An 18,875-nucleotide genomic window follows, 5' to 3' on the forward strand; every position below is an offset into this window, starting at 1 on the left:
AACCATGGGTAGGCTTTGAGCTGAGGATGTAGTGGAGACTTTTGAAAGAGTGGCTTAGGCCCAGGTCAGTTCATTCAGTAGTAGACTGTCACACTGGCATGTGGAAGTCCTGGGTTCAATTCCCGGCCAGGGCACACAGGAGAAGTGACCATCTGCTTCTCCACCCCTCCCCTTCCCCCTTCTCTGTCCCCTTCTCTCTCTCTTCTCCTCCCACAGCCATGGCTCGATTGGTTCTAGCACATTGGCCCTGGGCGTGGAGGATGGCTCCGTGGAGCCTCTGCCTCAGGCACTAAAAATAGCTCTGTTGTGAGCATGGCCCCAGATGGGCAGAGCTTGGTCCCCAGACTGGGGAAGCTGAGTGAATGCTGGTTGGGCTCATGAGAGAGTCTGTCTTTCTATCTCCTCTCCTATCACTTGGAAAAGAAAAGAAAAGAAAAAGATAGTGTTAAATTAAATACTGTGGATCCCTGACTTCAAGTTGCTTGAATAAGCCATTAAAAAAAATCAAGAAAAATGCCTAAAATAACTGTAGTGTGTACCATGTGGTCGGCACTTTCAGGTGATATAAAGTGTGGATTCTTCGTCTGTCTGTCCAGAATCCAATTACTGACACATGCACCCATCCATTTATCAAAGCTTTACTGACCTCTTTCTAAAGAGACAGACGGCATTCTGTGGTGGGGGGGGGGGCAGGAGAGCAGACAGCCTGACCTGGGTTCCGGCTCTCTGTTCACCCTGTGACCTTGAGCAGGTCGTTTCATCTCTCTGCATTTTTTTAAATTTATTTTTATTTTTTTGTGTGACAGAGACAGAGAGAGGAACAGATAGGGCATTGCAGCTCCTTAGTTGTTCATTGATTGCTTTCTCATATGTGCCCTGACCAAGGGGCTACAGCAGACCCAGTGACCCCTTGCTCAAGCCAGCGACCTTGGGCTTCAAGCTGGTGAGCCTTGCTCAAACCAGATGAGCCCGTGCTCAAGCCGGCGACCTCGGGGATTCGAACCTGGATCCTTTGCGTCTCAGTCCGACACTCTATCCACTGCGCCACCGCCTGGTCAGGCTGTACATTTTTGTTTCTTGTATCCTCCCATGACCAATGTGGAAGGGTCAAGGACTAGAGGTTGAAGAGCAGAGCTGGCACGGTGTCGCTCAGGGAGGGAGCTGGAAGACAGGTCCAGGACTTGGATTTGTGACTTCAGGTGGTGAGACCTGACTTCACCAGGGTAGTGGCAATAATAAAGGTCAATGGCTTGAGCCAGTCAAGAAGCCCAGGGGCTTCTGTGTTGGGTGGTCACCTACATAGTCCTTGGAATCACCCAGGATGACGGCAGGATGTGGGGTAACGACAAGCGCATGGGCCTTGCACACTAATCCTCAATGATCAGGGCATGGCTCCGTGGAGGGCAGGGCAGCAAGGAGGGTGTGGACAGCCATGGTTCTACAGGTGGGTTATTGATGGCCCTGGAGGTGGCTCTGGAGGTGGCCCTGGAGGTGGCTCTGGAGGTGGCTCTGGAGGTGGGGGTATGGGGTGAGAAAGATGCCCACCCACTCATGACCCTGGGATTTTTTTTTTTCTTGTGACAGAGACAGAGATAGGGACAAACAGACAGGAAGGGAGAGAGATGAGAAGCATCAACTCATAGTTGCAGCACCTTAGTCATTCATTGATTGCCTTCTCATCTGTGCCTTGACTGGGGGCTCTTGCCAAGCCACTGGCCCCTTGCTCAAGCCAGCAACCTTGAACTTCAAGCCAGCGGACTTTGGGCTCAAGCCAGCGATCATGGGGTCATGCCTATGATTCCTCGCTCAAGCCGGAAACCCCACTATCAAGCTGGACGAGCCCGCGCTCAAGCCGGAGACTTCAGGGTTTTGAACCTGGGTCCTCAGCATCTCAGGCCAATGCTCTATCCCCTGTGCCACCGCCTGGTCCGGGCAAGAATCTCCGACCTTTAAAAGCCTCAACTGGCAGCCGTGATTAATGGAACTCCTGCAGATTCCCCCAGTGTCAGGGCTGAGAACGAGGGCTGGAAGTCAGAGGACTGGGAGGCAACCAGTCTCCGGAGGAAGTGCTGTGGTTGTGACGCCGTGTTCCCGAGACGCCGTCTGCTGGGGTTCTGGGAACGGGCCATCCTCCCGTGTGTGTGACTACAGTTTGCATCACGACGTTGAAAACCCCAAGACTTTCCTCTTCCCTGCGAGCAAACAAGCCACACCTTGCACCAGCCAAAGTCCATCTTACCTCTCAGCTACCCTGGGTCAGTCACCCGGCCTTATGGAGTTTCACTTTCCTGGTAATTTCGGTGTTTCCGGGAGAGGACGGTCCCCTTCACTTCTCCTCCAGTTTTACTGACTCATGAGCATATATATATATATAAACTCAGCATCTGCGTTGCCCAAGCGAGCGCTGAGCGTCTATGATTGACGTGGATCGCAGAGCCATTCACCTGCTACAGATATGGAGCTCTGGGGAAATGACCTGAAGCTGTAGCAGGAGAAACTGAGGTGGGATAACTAAGAGGACCTCCCAGGAGGTCAGAGGAGGGCAGGGGGTGAGGGGATGAGAGAGCCTGCCCCGCGTTTAAGGGAAGTAAGAGGAGATGGGGGGAGTCCCTCCTTCTTGGGGTCCCCCTTGGAGATGGTTTGAAAGGGAGGACAAGGTGCCTTCAAGCAGTGTGCAGGTGTGTCTGGCTCGCTCTAAGTCCTGTTCTCCTTCTTTGTAGAATCCACAGGACCCTGGAAAGGATGCTGGTCGGAGGAATGACCGGCAGCAGACAGAGGTGCTGATTCAAACGGTCGGTAGTCGTGACGGACAGCAGTGGTCAGGTTCTCTGAGTGTGACCACAAGTTCTCTACTATCCCCGCCTGGGAGGGGACAGACACTCAACACTCCTGGCAGGTCCTGTCTGACGGCTGAGGCTGGCAGTGTGGGGGGAGGCCATGGTCTCTCTGCAGGGGAACAGCCCAGAAGAGGGCGTCTGCCCCATCTGCCTGACGAGCCCCAGGGAGGCAGTGAGTACTGACTGTGGACACCTCTTCTGTCGGCCGTGTCTGGCCCAGCACGTGGAGAAGGCTGCGGCCTCTGGAGTCTTCTGCTGTCCCCTCTGCCGGAAGCCCTGCTCGGAGGGGGTCCTGGGGACGGGTCACATCTGCCGCAGCCACCAGAAGAAGCTGGGCTGGTTCTGCGAGGAGAACAGACTTCTTTTGTGTACGGAATGCCTGGCGTCCCCCGAACACAAGTCCCACCGTGAACTGACCGTCGAAGATGCCATCAGTCACTACAAGGTGAGGCTAGGCCACCCCCTCTCTGAGTCCCTCCTCTCTTCCCTCAGCCCGTGACGCCTGGCACGTAGAGGCTCCATAATCCACGCTCTTCTTGGTTTCCTCTCCTCCGTCCTATTTGGGACCCTGGTCTTTGCTTTTCTGTGTATATTTCACCACTGATATTAAAGTGTCATGTATGTGCCTGACCGGTGGTAGCACAGTGGATAAAGCGTCAATCCAGAATGCTGAGACCACTGGTTCAAAACCCTGAGGTCGCTGGCTCTGAGCGTGGGGTCGATGGCCTGAGTGTGTGTGTGGGGAGATCATTCACACAACCCCAAAAGCTCACCAGCTTGAGCCCCAAGGCTGCTGGTGTGAAAAGCCCAAGGTCGTTGGCACAACCAGAAACTCAAATTACAACTAAAGTGAAAACAGCTACAAGTTGATGCTTCTCATCCTCTCTCCCTTCCTGTCTCTCTCTTTCTGTCTGGCGAAAATAAATAAATAAAAAAGGACACTGTCGCTGTGGCGACCGATTCCAGGAGGCAGCCCTGCTCTCTCCCTGTGCTGATCTGTAGAGGGGAGCTGGGTCTGGTCACGCAAAACTGTCCCAGGACTCAGACCCGGCAGCGCCCCTGCTGGAGAGCACTAGAAATTTGGCTAGAAACGTCATCATCATTAATGCCATCATTAATGCTAATCATTAACGCCAATAATTATCCTGCAAATACATCGCAACCTGGGAATTAGGGCCGGGTTCCCTCTCTGTCTCTCCGCTCACTTTGTCTTTTTATCTTTCCTTCCTTCCCATAGTGATTATTTATATTCTATTTCATTTAAACTTTTTATCATAAAGGTTACAGGCTCTCGGTAATACACTGAGACAAGGCAGTAAGGTGTAAAAGTAAAAACTGAACATCTTTCGTCTTGCTGTTCCTCCGTTCTCATCCCCTGAGGTAGCCGCTGTTTAGATTTTTGTATCTCATCCTTCCAGAAAATATTTTGGAGACCTGAGAATGTCCGAGATGTATTTTGGTGAGAAAGTAACTTTCAAGTCATAAACCACTTCGTTATAGTTTATTGAATAATCCATGGTCTCCCCAGTGATTTGAATGCCAACTTCATAGTCTCCCACATGGGCATAGAGACTTGCCTATTTCTGACTTTTTATTTGTCCTGTTCTTCTCTATTTTTGCCTGTTTGTCAAACCGTTTTAAACACTGTACCTCTGCAATGTGTCTTAGAACCCTCACAATATATTTTTTCAGAATTTTTGTGGGTACTCAGACGTTTATTTTGCCAACAAACCTTAGCGTTATTTCTACCAACCTCCCCCCAAATCCTCAATCCGGTTAGAATCTGACTGAATGGAAGTGACAGATTTTCACTATGATGTCTTTCTATCCAATAATGAAGGATGAATTTCTAAAGTCTTCCTTTTCAGATACTTGACTTTTTTGAGAATGTGTTATGATACAGGGTGAGAACGTGTAGAGTCCAGGGTTGGGGGCAGAGAATAATTCAGAATCCAAAGAGGTCGAGTTCTCCAGTTCTAACCTCGCGTCCTCTAGGTCTGGTGCCCAGGGAGGCGGGGCCCCTATGAGCTGATGAGCCAGGTTTGAGGCAAAAACTCCATGAGTATTCGGGTCTACGCTTTCTTTTTTTCTTTTTCTTTTTTTTTTTTTTTTTTTGTGTGTGTGTGGCAGAGACAGAGAGAGGGATAGACAGGAAGGGAGAGAGATGAGAAACATCAGTTCTTCGTTGTGGCTCCTTAGTTGTTCATTGATTGATTTCTCATATGTGCCTTGACGGGGGCGGGGGGGGGGGCTACAGCAGAGCCAGCGACCTTGAGTCTAAGCTGGTGAGCTTTGCTCAAACCAGATGAGCCTGCACTCAAGCTGGCGACCTCGGGGTCTCGAACCTGGGTCCTCCGCATCCCAGTCCGACGCTCTACCCACTGCGCCACCGCCCGGTCAGGCTGTCTATGCTTTCTGTAGAACGCTGTGCTAGGTGTGAGAAGTAAAGATGATTCATAATACTTGTCTTCTGGTAACCTTTAAATTATGACAGGAAGCCTAAAAGAAGTAAATAACAATATTGGTCCATTTAAGAAAGACTTACACAAGTTCTCGCTGTGTGTTAGGACAGTACCATGCATCCCAGGAATACAATGATGAACAAGCTCATGCCACCCCTGTTGGTAGGAAGTTTACAGGTTAGTAAGCGAGACAGACAAGAAAGCAAATAAACTATAAGGTTTTGTATTTTTATGACTTAGGAGAAAACAAGCAGGCTTCTGAGATGGAGTCTATGCGGGACCATGTTAGTGTGGTCAGGGGGGGCTTCCCGGAAGAGGTGACAGCAAAGCTGAGACCTAGAAAAGAGAAAGAGAAGTCCCCCGATGTAAAGACCAGGAAAAAGAGGAGAACACTCAGATACCCACGTCCGGTAAGGTCCTGTTCTATTCGAAGAGTATCCTTAGAGTTTGAAAGGTCAGATCCCGAGAGCTTAGAAATGGGGCCAGGGGAAAGGAAGAGATGGAAGATGAGCGTGTGAGTTTCTGGCTGAGAAAGGGACGGGCGATGGAAAGATAAGGGTGGGGAAAACAGGTCGAAAGAGAACACCGGGTTTCACCGAGAGCAAGCGGAGTCCAAGTTGAGACACATCCGAGCAGAGTCCTAGATGTGCAGCCGGATAGGGAAGCTGCATCTCGGAGGCGAGTGTGGGGTAGTTACTTCCAGAGCCTGAAACGGGACAAGGGGTCCATCCCGCAGGATAAAGATGGGGTTTACATCCCAGGGGGGCGATGACGCGATATCCTCGGGGGAGAGTCTGGAGAGAGACAGGGTCCTGGAAAGGCCACCGTGCAGATGTCGGGGAGAGGAGGCGGACCCAGACAACAAGACTGGCCAGGCAGGAGGGACAGCACGGGCGAGGGGCTCCCGGCGACGCTAGGAGGGACGAGCCTGTTAGGAGACGATGGAGCGCGCGGAGCAGTTCGCCGGTTAGACGGGGGCGGGGGTGGGGCGGGGGTGGGGTGGGGGTGGGCGGATGCTGGGTTGGGAGGGCTGCGCTTCTTCCATGGTGACCACAGGGAGCCAAGCCCGCGTCTGCAAGTGGAAACAGTCCCGCAGTGTGGGAGATGGCTCGAGTGCGCGGAGAGCAGGAACGCGTGGGCAGGCTGGGGGTGCGGGAGGCTTGCGGGAGTGAAACTGCGAGGGAAGCCGAGTGAGACTGGCAGGCAGGGTGGAGCACCAGGGCTGAGTTTAGAAACTAGGGATTGAATGCGTTTCGTGAGGCTGCTTGAGGACAGCATAGGAAAAGATTATTATTATTATTACTATTATTATTAGTGATAGAGAGAGGGAGAGACCGGCAGACAGGAAGGGAGAGAGATGAGAAGCAGCAATCCTTCGTTGCGGAACTTTAGTTGTTCATTGATTGCTTTCTCATATGTGCCTTGACGGGGGGGGGGGGGGGGGGGGGGGGGGGGGGTCCTCCAGCTGAGCAAGTGACGCCTTGCTCAAACCAGCAGCCTTGGGCTCGAGCCAGTGACCTTGGGCTTCAAGCCAGTGACCTTTAGGCTCAAGCCAGTAACCCTGCGCTCACGCTGGATGAGCCCGCGCTCAAGCCGGCAACCTCGGGGATTTGAACCTGGGTGCTCTGCGTCCCAGTCCGACGCTCTATCCACGGCGCCACCGCCTGGTCAGATGTGCTTGTACATTTTGATGACATCATTTTAAAATAAAGATTTCTTGGCCTGACCTGTGGTGGCGCAGTGGATAAAACGTCAACCTGGAAATGCTGAGGTTGCCGGTTCGAAGCCCTGGGCTTGCCTGGTCAAGGCACATATGAGAAGCAACTATTACGAGTTGATGCTTCTCTCTCCTCCCCACTGCCCTTCCTCTCCCCCCTCCTCTCTCTAAAATCAATAAATAAATTAAAATAAAGATTTCTTATGATTTCTCATCAGACCTCTATCTCTTTGAGTTAAACTTTGTAAATTAAGTATTGGGAACAGTGTCCTTTTAAAAGGAATGGCTTAGCCCTGGCCGGTTGGCTCAGTGGTAGAGCGTCGGCCTGGCGTGCGGGGGACCCGGGTTCGATTCCCGGCCAGGACACATAGGAGAAGCGCCCATTTGCTTCTCCACCCCCCCCCCTCTCCTTCCTCTCTGTCTCTCTCTTCCCCTCCTGCAGCCAGGGCTCCATTGGAGCAAAGATGGCCCGGGTGCTGGGGATGGCTCCTTGGCCTCTGCCCCAGGCGCTAGAGTGGCTCTGGTCGCAGAGCATCGCCCCCTGGTGGGCAGAGCGTCGCCCCTGGTGGGCGTGCCGGGTGGATCCCGGTCGGGCGCATGCGGGAGTCTGTCTGACTGTCTCTCCCCGTTTCCAGCTTCAGAAAGATACAAAAAAAAAAAAAAAGGAATGGCTTAATCCCTGACTACACTCCGGAAGGGCTGAAAAGTTGGCAATGCCCCCCAAGTACACCTGTTTCTCCACCACCAGCCCACGCTGGTGCGATCACTTCCATTTCTGGTCCCTCCGCGTGCAACTGGCTGCAGCAGCTCTGCTCTGCTTGATCCGGGTGCCGGTGAGCAGGCTTCTGTCCCCAGGAAGGCTCACTATGGACATGCCCCCCAGACTCGGAGCATGCATTCTACGTGACGGCATCAAATCACTTATCTTTTGGATAATCAGGTATATTAGTTATATGTAACCTCCATTTTCCTTATTTTGTTATTTCTTTTCTCTTTTATGGCATTGTTGGTGGAAATTTTTAGAGATTTGTATTTAGATCACTTCTATTTTTTTTTCTTTTTTTTTTTTTTTAAATTTGAACTTTATTTTTTTAATTTTATTCATTTTAGAGAGGAGAGAGAAATGGGGAGAGAGAGACAGAGGAGAGAGAGAGAGAGAGAAAGAGAGAGAGAGAAGGTGGGGAGGAGCTGGAAGCATCAACTCCCATATGTGCCTTGACCAGGCAAGCCCAGGGTTTTGAACCGGCGACCTCAGTGTTTCCAGGTCGACGCTTTATCCACTGCGCCACCACAGGTCAGGCTCACTTCTATTTTTTAATCAGAAATTCATCTAAATGATTATGGTGTTCTGTTTCATTTTAAAAATAAATTAGGCCCTGGCTGGTTGGCTCATTACTAGATTGTCAGCCTGGTGTGTGGATGTCCCGGGTTCGATTCCTGGTCAGGGTACACACACAGAAGATGCACTCATCTGCTTCTCCACCCCCCCCTCACTTCTCTCTCTCTCTCTCCCCTTCTCTCTCTTCCCCTCCTGCAGCCATGGCTCGACTGGAGCGAGTTGGCCGCCTCAGGTGCTGAGGATGGCTCATGGCTTCCACCTCAGGTGCTAAAATAGCTCAGTTGCTGAGCAACGGAGCAATGCCACCAGATGGGCAGAGCATTGCCCCATAGTGGGCTTGCTGGGTGGATCCCAGTTGTGGCACATGCCGGAGTCTGTCTCTGCCTCCCCTCAGCTTACTAAATTTATTATTTTTATTTTTTATTAATCTTTAGAGAGGAGAGTGAAAGAGAGAGAAGGGGAAGGGAGGAGCAGGAAGCATCAACTCCCATATGTGCCTTGACCAGGCAAGCCCAGGGTTTTGAACCGGCGACCTCAGTGTTTCCAGGTCGACGCTTTATCCACTGTGCCACCACAGGCCAGGCTCAGCTTACTAAATTTTAAAAAATTAATTAATTCCTAGTTTATTTGGAATTTAATATACTGTGTTGTATGAAGGATTACTCCTTGTTAATTTTTCTTTATTTTTGTATCCAGTCATCCCTCAAAATTTCTGTGAGTCCTTTCCACATCAATGCATCGTTTCTGGTTTGACATTTAACTAAATTTTTATAATGATTTTTTTTTACTCTAGCCATTGGTTATTTTTTTATTCTAAAGTTATTAGTTTGTATACTGTTGCTTTATGTTTTTAAAATATCTACCAGATTCTTTGCCATATATTTTTTAAACTTGTTTTTCTTGCTGATTATCTGCCAGAGAAATTATCTTATGCAATGCTTCCAAGTTTTATAGAAAATTTCCTTACATGTTGATTGGCATCACATTAAACATACTGATTACAATAAAAGTTGCGATTTTAGGGGCTTACTTAGTCTTCTTGACCAATAGAGAATGTCGCGAACTGTTTTTCCTTTATGTTTCTGAATCAGATGTTGAATCGTCTTTATTTAAACCTCATACCGAGGGTAGCTATGGTTCATGAGGTTCGTTGTTTGGCAGTTGGTGCTCGTAGATTCAAATGAGCATTTCAGCTGAGTCCATATCTCCTGTAAGTTGGTTTTCTGGCATTTTCTAGATGCAGGATCACATAGCCACTGTCAGGGCTAGTCACCACCGCATCATTTTTCTTCATAGCATAAAAGAAAATAGCATTTTTACCCGTTTTGGGGGACACTTTGGTTCTGTGAGGAGCATCCTTTTGGAAGTTGGTAAATCCTTTTTGGTGACTGTATCAGGGAAAGGTACTTGTTTGCCTTTTGTTCACAGGCGCATGCAAGTGAGAGGAGGGGAGATACAGAGATCGATTCCTGCATGCGCCCCGACAGGAATCCACTCGGCAACCCCCGTCTGGGACCCTTGCTCTGCCCATCGGGGGCCATGCTCACAACTGAGCTGGTTTTGGTGCCTGAGACAGAGGCTCCACAGTGTCATCCTCAGCACCCAGGGCCAATGCGTTAGAATCAATAGAGCTATGGCTGCAGGAGGGAAACAGAGAGAGAGAGAGAGAGAGAAGGGAGAGGGGGAGGGTGGAGAAGCAGATGGGCGCTTCTCCTGTGTGCCCTGACTGGGAATTGAACTCGGGACATCCACACACTTGGCTGATGCTCTACTGCTGAACCAACTGGCCAGGGTCAGTTTTTCTTTTATGCATTTTATTAGTAAGCCATCTGAGAAAAAATTTCAATGTCATTAGGTTCTCAGGTGTTATTACTTTTGAATGCCCTCTCAAGCCAAAATATTTTCACTGTGAAATCACATTTTATCCGATCGTTGATAGGAACAGAAACTTTAAAAAATATTTATTAAGACAAAACAGATTTTGCACTACAGTTTTCCGTTTCTTTTTGTCTCCCCCCCCCCAGGAATATTTTAAGAAAATAAGTTTGTAAAATTTTGTATTTTAATTCTAATAAGTGCCTTAGTCACATGACACGTACCCACTAAATATTATTTTATTGCAAAAACGCATGCATAAATATTTTTTTATTTTTATTCATTTTTTAGAGAGGAGAGGGAGAGACAGAGGGAGAGAGGAGAGACAGAGAGAGAGAAGAGGGGGGAGGAGCTGGAGGCATCAACTCCCATATGTGCCTTGACCAGGCAAGCCCAGGGTTTCAAACCGGCGACCTCAGCATTTCCAGGTCGACGCTTTATCCACTGCGCCACCACAGGTCAGGCTACATGCATAAATATTTTAAAAGAGAACTTTACCTTATTCTTTGATTATTTTATGCATTTATCTTTATCAAATTTGCCTCCTTTTTTTATTTACACAATATTTGTAGTTGATTTTAAACTCTTTATTAAGTTTCAAACTATACCAGCAATTTTCAACTGGTGTGCCACAAAGAGTTCTTAGGTCATGCACTACCTGACTATTTAGTCAGAGACACTGACCTCTTTTCCCTTAGCTTGTCAAATAAAAAAACAACAGCCAACACAACAATAGCCATCCAGTGTGAATGAATCAGAATTATACCTATTTTTTTTTTTTTTTTTTTTTGTCAGATCAGCAAAAACTATAATCTATTTCTTTGGTGCTCCACAGAATTTTAGTGATTAGTTTAGGAGTGCCGTGAGTGGGAAAAGGTTGAAAGTCGCTGAACTCCACCAGACGACAGGATGGTGGCTTTGGGGACTGGCTGTCAGGACCAGGTCTGATTTTGACAGACAGAGAGGATGGTGTGTCTGGCTGAGGGGAGTAAAGGATAAGCCCCGAGGAGGGGGGGCCACTCGGGGTGTGTTCAGGAAATCCCCAGCCATTCTGTGTGGCTAGGGTGACAGCATGGGGGGCGTAGGGAGAGGTACCAGAGGACAGGGACATCAGGGTTAGGTCACGGACAGCCTGGGCTACGGGGTTAACGAGTTTGGGCTGACCGTGTCTTTGGTGATGAGAAGCCATTGTGAAGAGAGAGGTAATACAGGTGAAAGGTGAAATAATGATGGAGATTTATTTATTTATTTTGTATTGTTCTGAAGTGAGAGGCGGGGAGGCAGAGAGGCAGAGAGGCAGAGAGACAGACTCCCGCATGCGTCCGACCGGGATCCACCCGGCACACCCACCAGGGGGCGATGCTCTGCCCATCTGGGGCGTCGCTCTGCTGCAATCAGAGCCATTCTAGTGCCTGAGGCAGAGGCCATGGATCCATCCTCGGCGCCCGGGCCATCTTTGCTCCAGTGGAGCCTTGGCTGCGGGAGGGGAAGAGAGAGACAGAGAGGAAGGACAGGGGGAGGTGTGGAGAAGCAGATGGGTGCTTCTCCTTTGTGCCCTGGCTGGGAATCGAACCTGGGACTTCTGCACGCCAGGCCGATGCTCTACCACTGAGCCAACCGGCCAGGGTCATAGTGAAGATTTTAAGCCGGAGGGCAGACAATGCGGGGGTCCAAGGACAGAAATATGGCGGTCAAGAGGAGTGGACTGCAGAGGAGGGTGGTGAAGGGCATGGTGAGTTTGATTCCATCAGATTGAGTCTGAGATGCTAATAGCACTGCGAGAGGAGGCTCTCCGCTCTGAGCTGGAAACAAGAGGCTGACCGTTAGGATAAAGATGTGGTTTTGGAAGGAGGGTAAGATCTGAAGCTTCCTGAATGGACAGGTCAGGGCAGGGTTCGAAGATTAGAAAAGGACAAAGGAAACAACCTCAGGAGGGTCAAGGAAGGACAGGGGGTTGAGGGGAGGGGGGAGGGACACAGGGGAGAACTACATCGAGGAAGGGGAAGCCTGAGAAGAAGGCACCTCTGGGGTTTATCACTAGAGATCACCCGTGATGCTGGAGAGAGAGGTTTCAATAGACTGCTGAGAGTCAGCCCAGCCAGGCGGTGGTGCAGTGGATAGAGCGTCGGACTGGGATGCGGAGGACCCAGGTTCAAAATCCCGGCTTGAGGGCGGGGTTGCAGGCTTGAGCGTGGGATCATAGGCATGACCCCAAGGTCGCTGGCTTGAAGCCCAAGGGCGCTGGCTTGAGCAAGGGGTCACTTGCTCTACTGTAGCCCACCTGGTCAAGGCACATATGAGAAAGCAGTCAATGAACAACTAAGGTGCAGCAACAAAGAATTGATACTTCTCATCTCTCTCCCTTCCTGTCTGTCCCTCTCTCTGACTCTCTCTGTCTCTGTCAAAAAAAAAAAAAAAAAGACTGCCGAGAATCAAAACAGACAGCTGAGAAGCAAGGGGCCTTGAGGACAAGATGACAGGTGACAACAGCTGAGGACAGTGAGCAGGGACCACTAATCACCAAGTTCTGTCGTGAGGGTGGGAGGGAGCGGAGATGGATGAGGTGGCACGGTGAAGATTTGTGTGAGCTTTGTGAGACTTCAACTCTGGCTCGCACAGAGATTCCCCGCCCACCCAGCCTCCACCACCCCCTGGAGACCTGTGAGCGAGGGGCACGCCCACAGACTGCCCCCACCCTTCCTGGAGTACTTTGTTCCTCTGCTGGGAAATGCCTGCAGGTTACACCCTGTGATGTGACAGCCTGACAGTTCTTGCCGTCATCCACAGCCTCCACCTGTGCATTTCCAGTGATGGGGGCTCTGCTTTGCCTGAGGCGGTACCTTTTTAACAGTTTATGAGCACCTGACCAGGCAGTGGCGCAGTGGATAGAGCGTCGGACTGGGATGCGGAGGATCCAGGTTCAAATCTCCGAGGTCGCCAGCTTGAGCGCGGGCTCATCCGGTTTGAGCAAAAAAGCTCACTAGCTTGGACCCAAGGTCACTGGCTTGAGCAAGGGGTCACCGACTCAGCTGGAGCCCCTCGGTCAAGGCACATGTGAGAAAGCAATCAATGAACTAAGGTGTCACAATGAAGAACTGATGCTTCTCATCTTTCTCCCTTCCTGTCTCTCTGTCCCTATCTGTCCCTCTCTCTGTCTCTGTCACACACACAAAATAAATTACCCATTGCTTTTTCTTCTCATTGTCCGTTAAAAGGACTCATGCTCCTATCCCAAGCAGGACTCCTCCAGGGCTGCCCGTTTGAGGCAGAATTTTACTTGACCCTCATCCTGGGGTCAGGATGTCAGCTGTGCTCCAGGGAGCACGGCCCTCACCCCCCGGCCTGACGAGCAGGGGTGTCTGTCTCCTCTAGGAACGACTCTACCGCAGGAGCAGGAAGCTCAGGAAGGACATCGGGGAACTTCAGCGGCTCACCGCTCAGGAGGCTGTGCAGGTGGGGGCCGCGGAGACCCGGGAAGGGCCACCTCCTGAGTGTCACCAGGGTACTATAATCCGTGTCCTGGCCACTGGTCTGTCTCCGGTCTGCTGTGGGGGGAAGGGTGGGGGCTGGAAACCTGTGTGTGGACCTTAGGGTTTGCAGGTGGAGCAGTGTTGGGCAGATAAAATATATTATGCTCACTTTGTTAAAGAGGCCGTTGCCCACATGGAAGCCCATCGCCCAGGTGACATTAATGTGTGTCTCTGTGGGCTGTGGGCAGGCAGGATCCTTGTAGCCTGGGGCTTGGTTTTAGGACTAAGCCTTTCCCACCCGTTTTGATGTGGGGTGGTGCAATCCCATGAGGAGTCCCATTATGCCTCAGATAAGTGACTTTGTATCAGAGACTTCCTTGTTTGTATATTGGATTAAAGGTTTGGATTTCTACACTATAAAGTGGGGGCAAACCGGGAGCTTGCTCTCTCTTGGTTCCTGAGATTAGTATTAGACAGCAGAGAGGAGAGCAGAGAGAGACCACATGGAAGAGGCCAGGAGAAGCAGCCAAGATGGCAGAGTGTTGAGTGAGAAGCCAGTTTGTGCAGAGTTTGTGCAGGGAGAAGGAAGGAGATGGGGAACTGTAAAGCCAGGAGCCACTGACAGAGCCACTATCACAGCAGCCTGGCCCATGCAGGTTCGCATTGGATTCGGACAGTCGGTAAAGAAACCATGGAGCCAAAAACTGGTGGGCCATAGTCTTTAATCTAGCTTGCACCCGGCGGGCAAGTAAAAATACACACTGGGCTCCAAAACCCAGTCACATTCAGTGCTCACAAAGCTACTGATTTATCCGAGTTTCCTAGAATCAAAGGTTTCTAGCTCACCAGACTTATTCTCCTCAGTTCCCCATCTCCTTCCTTCTCCCTGCACAAACTCTGCACAAACTGGCTTCTCACTCAACACTCTGCCATCTTGGCTGCTTCTCCTGGCCTCCTCCACGTGGTCTCTCTCTGCTCTCCTCTCTGCTGTCTAATACTAATCTCAGGAACCAAGAGAGAGCAAGCTCCCGGTTTGCCCCCACTTTATAGTGTAGAAATCCAAACCTTTAATCCAATATACAAACAAGGAAGTCTCTGATACAAAGTCACTTATCTGAGGCATAATGGGACTCCTCATGGGATTGCACCACCCCACATCAAAACGGGTGGGAAAGGCTTAGTCCTAAAACCAAGCCCCAGGCTACAAGGATCCTGCCTGCCCTCAGCCCACAGAGACACACATTAATGTCACCTGGGCGATGGGCTTCCATGTGGGCAGCGCCATCTTTAACAAAGTGAGCATAATACATTTTATCTGCCCAACAGGAACAGAGGAGAATAAATCTGGTGAGCTAGAAACCTTTGATTCCAGGAAACTCGGATAAGTCAGTAGCTTTGTGAGCACTGAATGAGTGGGTTTTGGAGCCCAGTGTGTGTTTTTACTTGCCCACCAGGTGCAAGCTAGGATTAAAGATGATGACCCACCAGTTCTTGGCTCCGTTGTTTCATTACCTTCTGTCTGAATCCAATGTAAACCTGCATGGGCCGGGCGGCTGTGATGGTGGCCGTGGATACTGGCCTTACAAGCAGCCTGGGGCACTCGAGCCCTCTGATCTTCACCATGGGGTTCGTGACAGTAGTTGAAAGCCACACCCGCTCAGCCTGGCTTGGGGCGAGGACCCACAGAGACCAGCAGCACCTCCACCAGAAATCACGACACAGGACTGTTGGAATCCATAGGAGTCCCAAAGAGAGCAGAGTAACAGGCTTTATTGAAAGGAAGAAAGGAACCCTGCCGGGCCCTTCTCCCGGGAGAAGAACACCCATTACAGACTAGGGGTGAATTATATAGTGTTTGGGAGAGCCTGAGGGGATACTGAGGCAAAAGTCCTGGTATGTCCAGAATGCTCCTCCTTGGGGGGCTTGCCAGCTTCTTGGAATTCCTCTGTCTCAGGGCAGCAGTCCAGTAAGGGTGAGGTCTGGCAGATAAGCGGAACATCAAGGGGGAAGTTTGGATTCACGTATCTATCAAAGACCTCGGTCTTGGGCTCTGTCTCTGACGGTGCATCTGAGGGAGTCTCTCCTCCGTAGTTTCAGGTGGACGGTGGGTCCCGCAGGCTGGAGGCACAGCAGGGCGGCCAGCACCAACCGGAGAAACAGCTGGCCGCCCTGGGTCAGCAGCGGCGGCCCGGCCACCCGGAGGACACGCCCGCGGAGGCGCTCAGCGCGTTAACGCAGCTCAGCAGCCTGGTCACGGATCTGGAGAGGACCGCCAAGACGCTGGGCGCCAGCACGCTGAAGGTGCGGTCCCCCGAGGCGCCATCCGGAGGCGAGGATCGTCCACAGGGGGGAGGCTTCTCTCTGGGCCATGGGGTGGCCGCGCAACGTTGTGACACCAGAATGGGTACAGGGGGGAGCTGCCATCCCCTCTGGTTCTCTCTCTCTCTCTCTTTTTTTTTTTGTATTTTTCTGAAGCTGGAAACGGGGAGAGACAGTCAGACAGACTCCCGCATGCGCCCAACCGGGATCCACCCTGCACGCCCACCAGGGGCGATGCTCTGCCCACCAGGGGGCAATGCTCTGCCCCTCTGGGGCGTCGCTCTGCCATGACCAGAGCCACTCTAGCACCTGGGGCAGAGGCCAAGGAGCCATCCCCAGCGCCCGGGCCATCTTTGCTCCAATGGAGCCTTGGCTGTGGGAGGGGAAGAGAGAAACAGAGAGGAAGGAGAGGGGGAGGGGTGGAGAAGCAAAATGGGCGCTTCTCCTATGTACCCTAGCCGGGAATCAAACCCGGGTCCCCTGCACGCCAGGCCGACGCTCTACCACTGAGCCGACCGACCAGGGCCTCTCTCTCTTTTTATTTAAGTGAGAACTGGGGAGGCAGAGAGACAGACTCTCACATGTGCCCTGAACGGGATCCACCCGGTGGCATGCCCACTAGGGGGCGATGTTCTGCCCATCTGGGGGCATTGCTCTGTTGCTCAGCAACCAAGCTCTTCTTAGCACCTGAGGCAGAGGCCATAGAGCCATTCTCAGCACTTGGAGCCAACTTGTTCCAGTGGTGCCATGGCTGTTGGGAAAAGAAGAGAGAGAGAGAGAGAGAGAATGGAGAAGGGGAGGGGGGAAGAAGCAGATAGGTGCTTCTCCTGTGTGCCCTGACCGGAAATCCAACCAGGATATCTATACATGGGCTGACACTCTACCGCTGAGCCAACTGGCCAGGCCCCCTCCAGTTCCCAAGGTGGCACCCCGGGGTGGAATCCAACAGTGGGCTGGGGAGGGAACTGGGAGATGACAGGAACTTGAGAACCAGTTGTGACTCTCACTCTCTTTGTGTCTCCTCTAGAACGCCAGGGACTTACTGGCCAGGTAGGAGCCGTCCCCTCCCCCCCCCCCACGGGCACAAGCACACATTTACACGTGGCTTTGCCCAAGTCAGATACCCACCAGGCCGTAGTGTGTGTCTTCGCGCTGCGTGAGCAGTGGAACAGTGGACGGTCCCTCAGCATGGACTGAAGGGTGTCCTTGTCTCCAGGAGTGACCCACAGACATCAGAAGCTATTCATCCCACGCTGCAGAGAGGCGTCAATGACCTGCTTCCTCAGCCGTCCGCAGCGACCCCGACCCGCTCAGCCCTGGGCCGCCTCGCCTCAGACTCACCTCGGCCCTCTCGCTCTCCTTCTCCGGACCCGTGAGGTCTGCCCGGGGCACCCTCAGGCCTGTCGTCCCCTCAGTGTGGCTCCCCTTTCCTCCATCCCCACAGCCATGACCCGATGCCTGACCCTCTGACGCTTGGACGGTTGTCACAGAGGTTCCTCGTGCTTGTGGCTCCCACCACAGAGGTCAGGACGAAGCGTTTCCACGTTGCCTGCGGGCTGACAGCGGTGCCCACCTCTCACGCTCTCATATTAAGATAGGAGTATCCTTGGTAGAGCATCAACTTGGTGTGCAGGAGTCCCGGGTTCAATTCCCGGCCAGGGCACACAGGAGAAGCGCCCATCTGCTTCTCCACCCCTCCCCCTCTCCTTCCTCTCCGTCTCTTCCCCTCCCGCAGCCGAGGCTCCATTGGAGCAAAGTTTGCCCAGGCACTGAGGATGGCTCTGTGGCCTCTGCCTCAGGTGCTAGAGTGGCTCTGGTTGCAACAGAGTGACGCCCCAGAGGGGCAGAGCATCACCCCTGGTGGGCATGCCGAGTGGATCCCGGTCGGACGCATGCGGGAGTCTGTCTAACTGCCTCCCCGTTTCCAACTTCAGAAAAATACAAAAATAAAAATAAAAAAGATAGGAGTGTCCTGACACCTGGGTGGTGGTGGGGGACACAGGCTCCCGCGTGGTGAGGCCGCCTCTGCACAGGCAGCTGGCCGGTCTGATGGGAGAAACATTCCTCCTGAGTCCCTGCAGCGCCTGTTCCCTGTCCACTCACCTGGCACGGACTGTTTCTCTGTGGTGGACAGACTCCAGGGTGGCCTCCACGATCCTCCCCTCTCGGTGTTCACACCCCTGGTGTGACCTCGTCTCCCTGGGTGACAGCAGGACCTGGGTGCTGCTTCTCCTCAGTGGCATATGGAAACAGCAGGACGTCACTCTCCTTGTGAGACTGACCCAGGGGGTGGCCCTGTGGCCAGCAGGCAGGTCTCGAAGAGCTGAGAGCCTTTCACTAACAGGAGGCAGGGCCTTCGTCTCGCGGCTGCAAGAAAATGAATCCTGCTAACGACCTAAGTGAACGTGGAAGTGAATTTTCCCCCAGAGGAGCCTTCAAGATGAGAACCTTGTCAGCCGCCAGCTGACACCTTGACTGCAACCTGGTGGGACCCTCAGCGGAGGATCCAAATTTATGACCTGCAGAAACTGTGAAATAATAAATGCCACATAAACTGTGACAGAATAAACATGTTGTTTTGAGACACTCGAATTGTGGTAATTTCTTTTTTATTTAATTTTTAAATTTTATTTATTTATTTACAGGGACAGAGAGTCAGAGAGAGGGACAGATAGGGACAGACAGACAGGAACGGAGAGAGATGAGAAGCATCAATCATCAGTTTTTCGTTGCGACACCTTAGTTGTTCATTGATTGCTTTCTCATATGTGCCTTGACCGTGGGCCTTCAGCAGACGGAGTAACCCCTTGCTGGAGCCAGTGACCTTGGGTCCAAGCTGGTGAGCTTTGCTCAAGC

General features: G+C 51.8%; 1 protein-coding gene across 2 annotated transcripts; it reads left to right on the forward strand.

Moving 5' to 3' along the window:
* Nucleotides 1–2,269: 2,269 nt before the first annotated feature.
* On the forward strand, nucleotides 2,270–18,603 carry TRIM40 (tripartite motif containing 40). Of its 2 annotated transcripts, XM_066244619.1 has the most exons (6): nucleotides 2,270–2,502; nucleotides 2,721–3,282; nucleotides 13,603–13,683; nucleotides 15,792–16,001; nucleotides 17,047–17,069; nucleotides 17,236–18,603. In XM_066244619.1, the coding sequence occupies exons 2-6, from the start codon at nucleotides 2,938–2,940 to the stop codon at nucleotides 17,393–17,395; spliced, it is 819 nt and encodes a 272-aa protein (XP_066100716.1). In that variant the 5' UTR covers nucleotides 2,270–2,502; nucleotides 2,721–2,937; the 3' UTR covers nucleotides 17,396–18,603. The 2 variants fall into 2 exon arrangements, with proteins under 2 accessions (XP_066100716.1, XP_066101595.1); XM_066245498.1 differs by lacking the exon at nucleotides 13,603–13,683.
* The last annotated feature ends 272 nt before the right edge of the window (nucleotides 18,604–18,875 follow it).

This window comes from Saccopteryx bilineata, chromosome 1 (genome assembly GCF_036850765.1).
Source record: "Saccopteryx bilineata isolate mSacBil1 chromosome 1, mSacBil1_pri_phased_curated, whole genome shotgun sequence".
In the NCBI taxonomy this organism is placed as follows: Eukaryota; Metazoa; Chordata; class Mammalia; order Chiroptera; family Emballonuridae; genus Saccopteryx; species Saccopteryx bilineata.

What these genes read in the sequence shown, in the direction of transcription:
- TRIM40 (XM_066244619.1), top strand. Translation starts at nt 2,938, where the DNA reads ATGGTCTCTCTGCAGGGGAACAGCCCAGAAGAGGGCGTCTGCCCCATC. An exon ending in ATGCCATCAGTCACTACAAG is followed by an intron (nt 3,283 to 13,602) that starts GTGAGGCTAGGC and finishes TGTCTCCTCTAG; the next exon opens with GAACGACTCTACCGCAGGAG. An exon ending in CCGCTCAGGAGGCTGTGCAG is followed by an intron (nt 13,684 to 15,791) that starts GTGGGGGCCGCG and finishes TCTCCTCCGTAG; the next exon opens with TTTCAGGTGGACGGTGGGTC.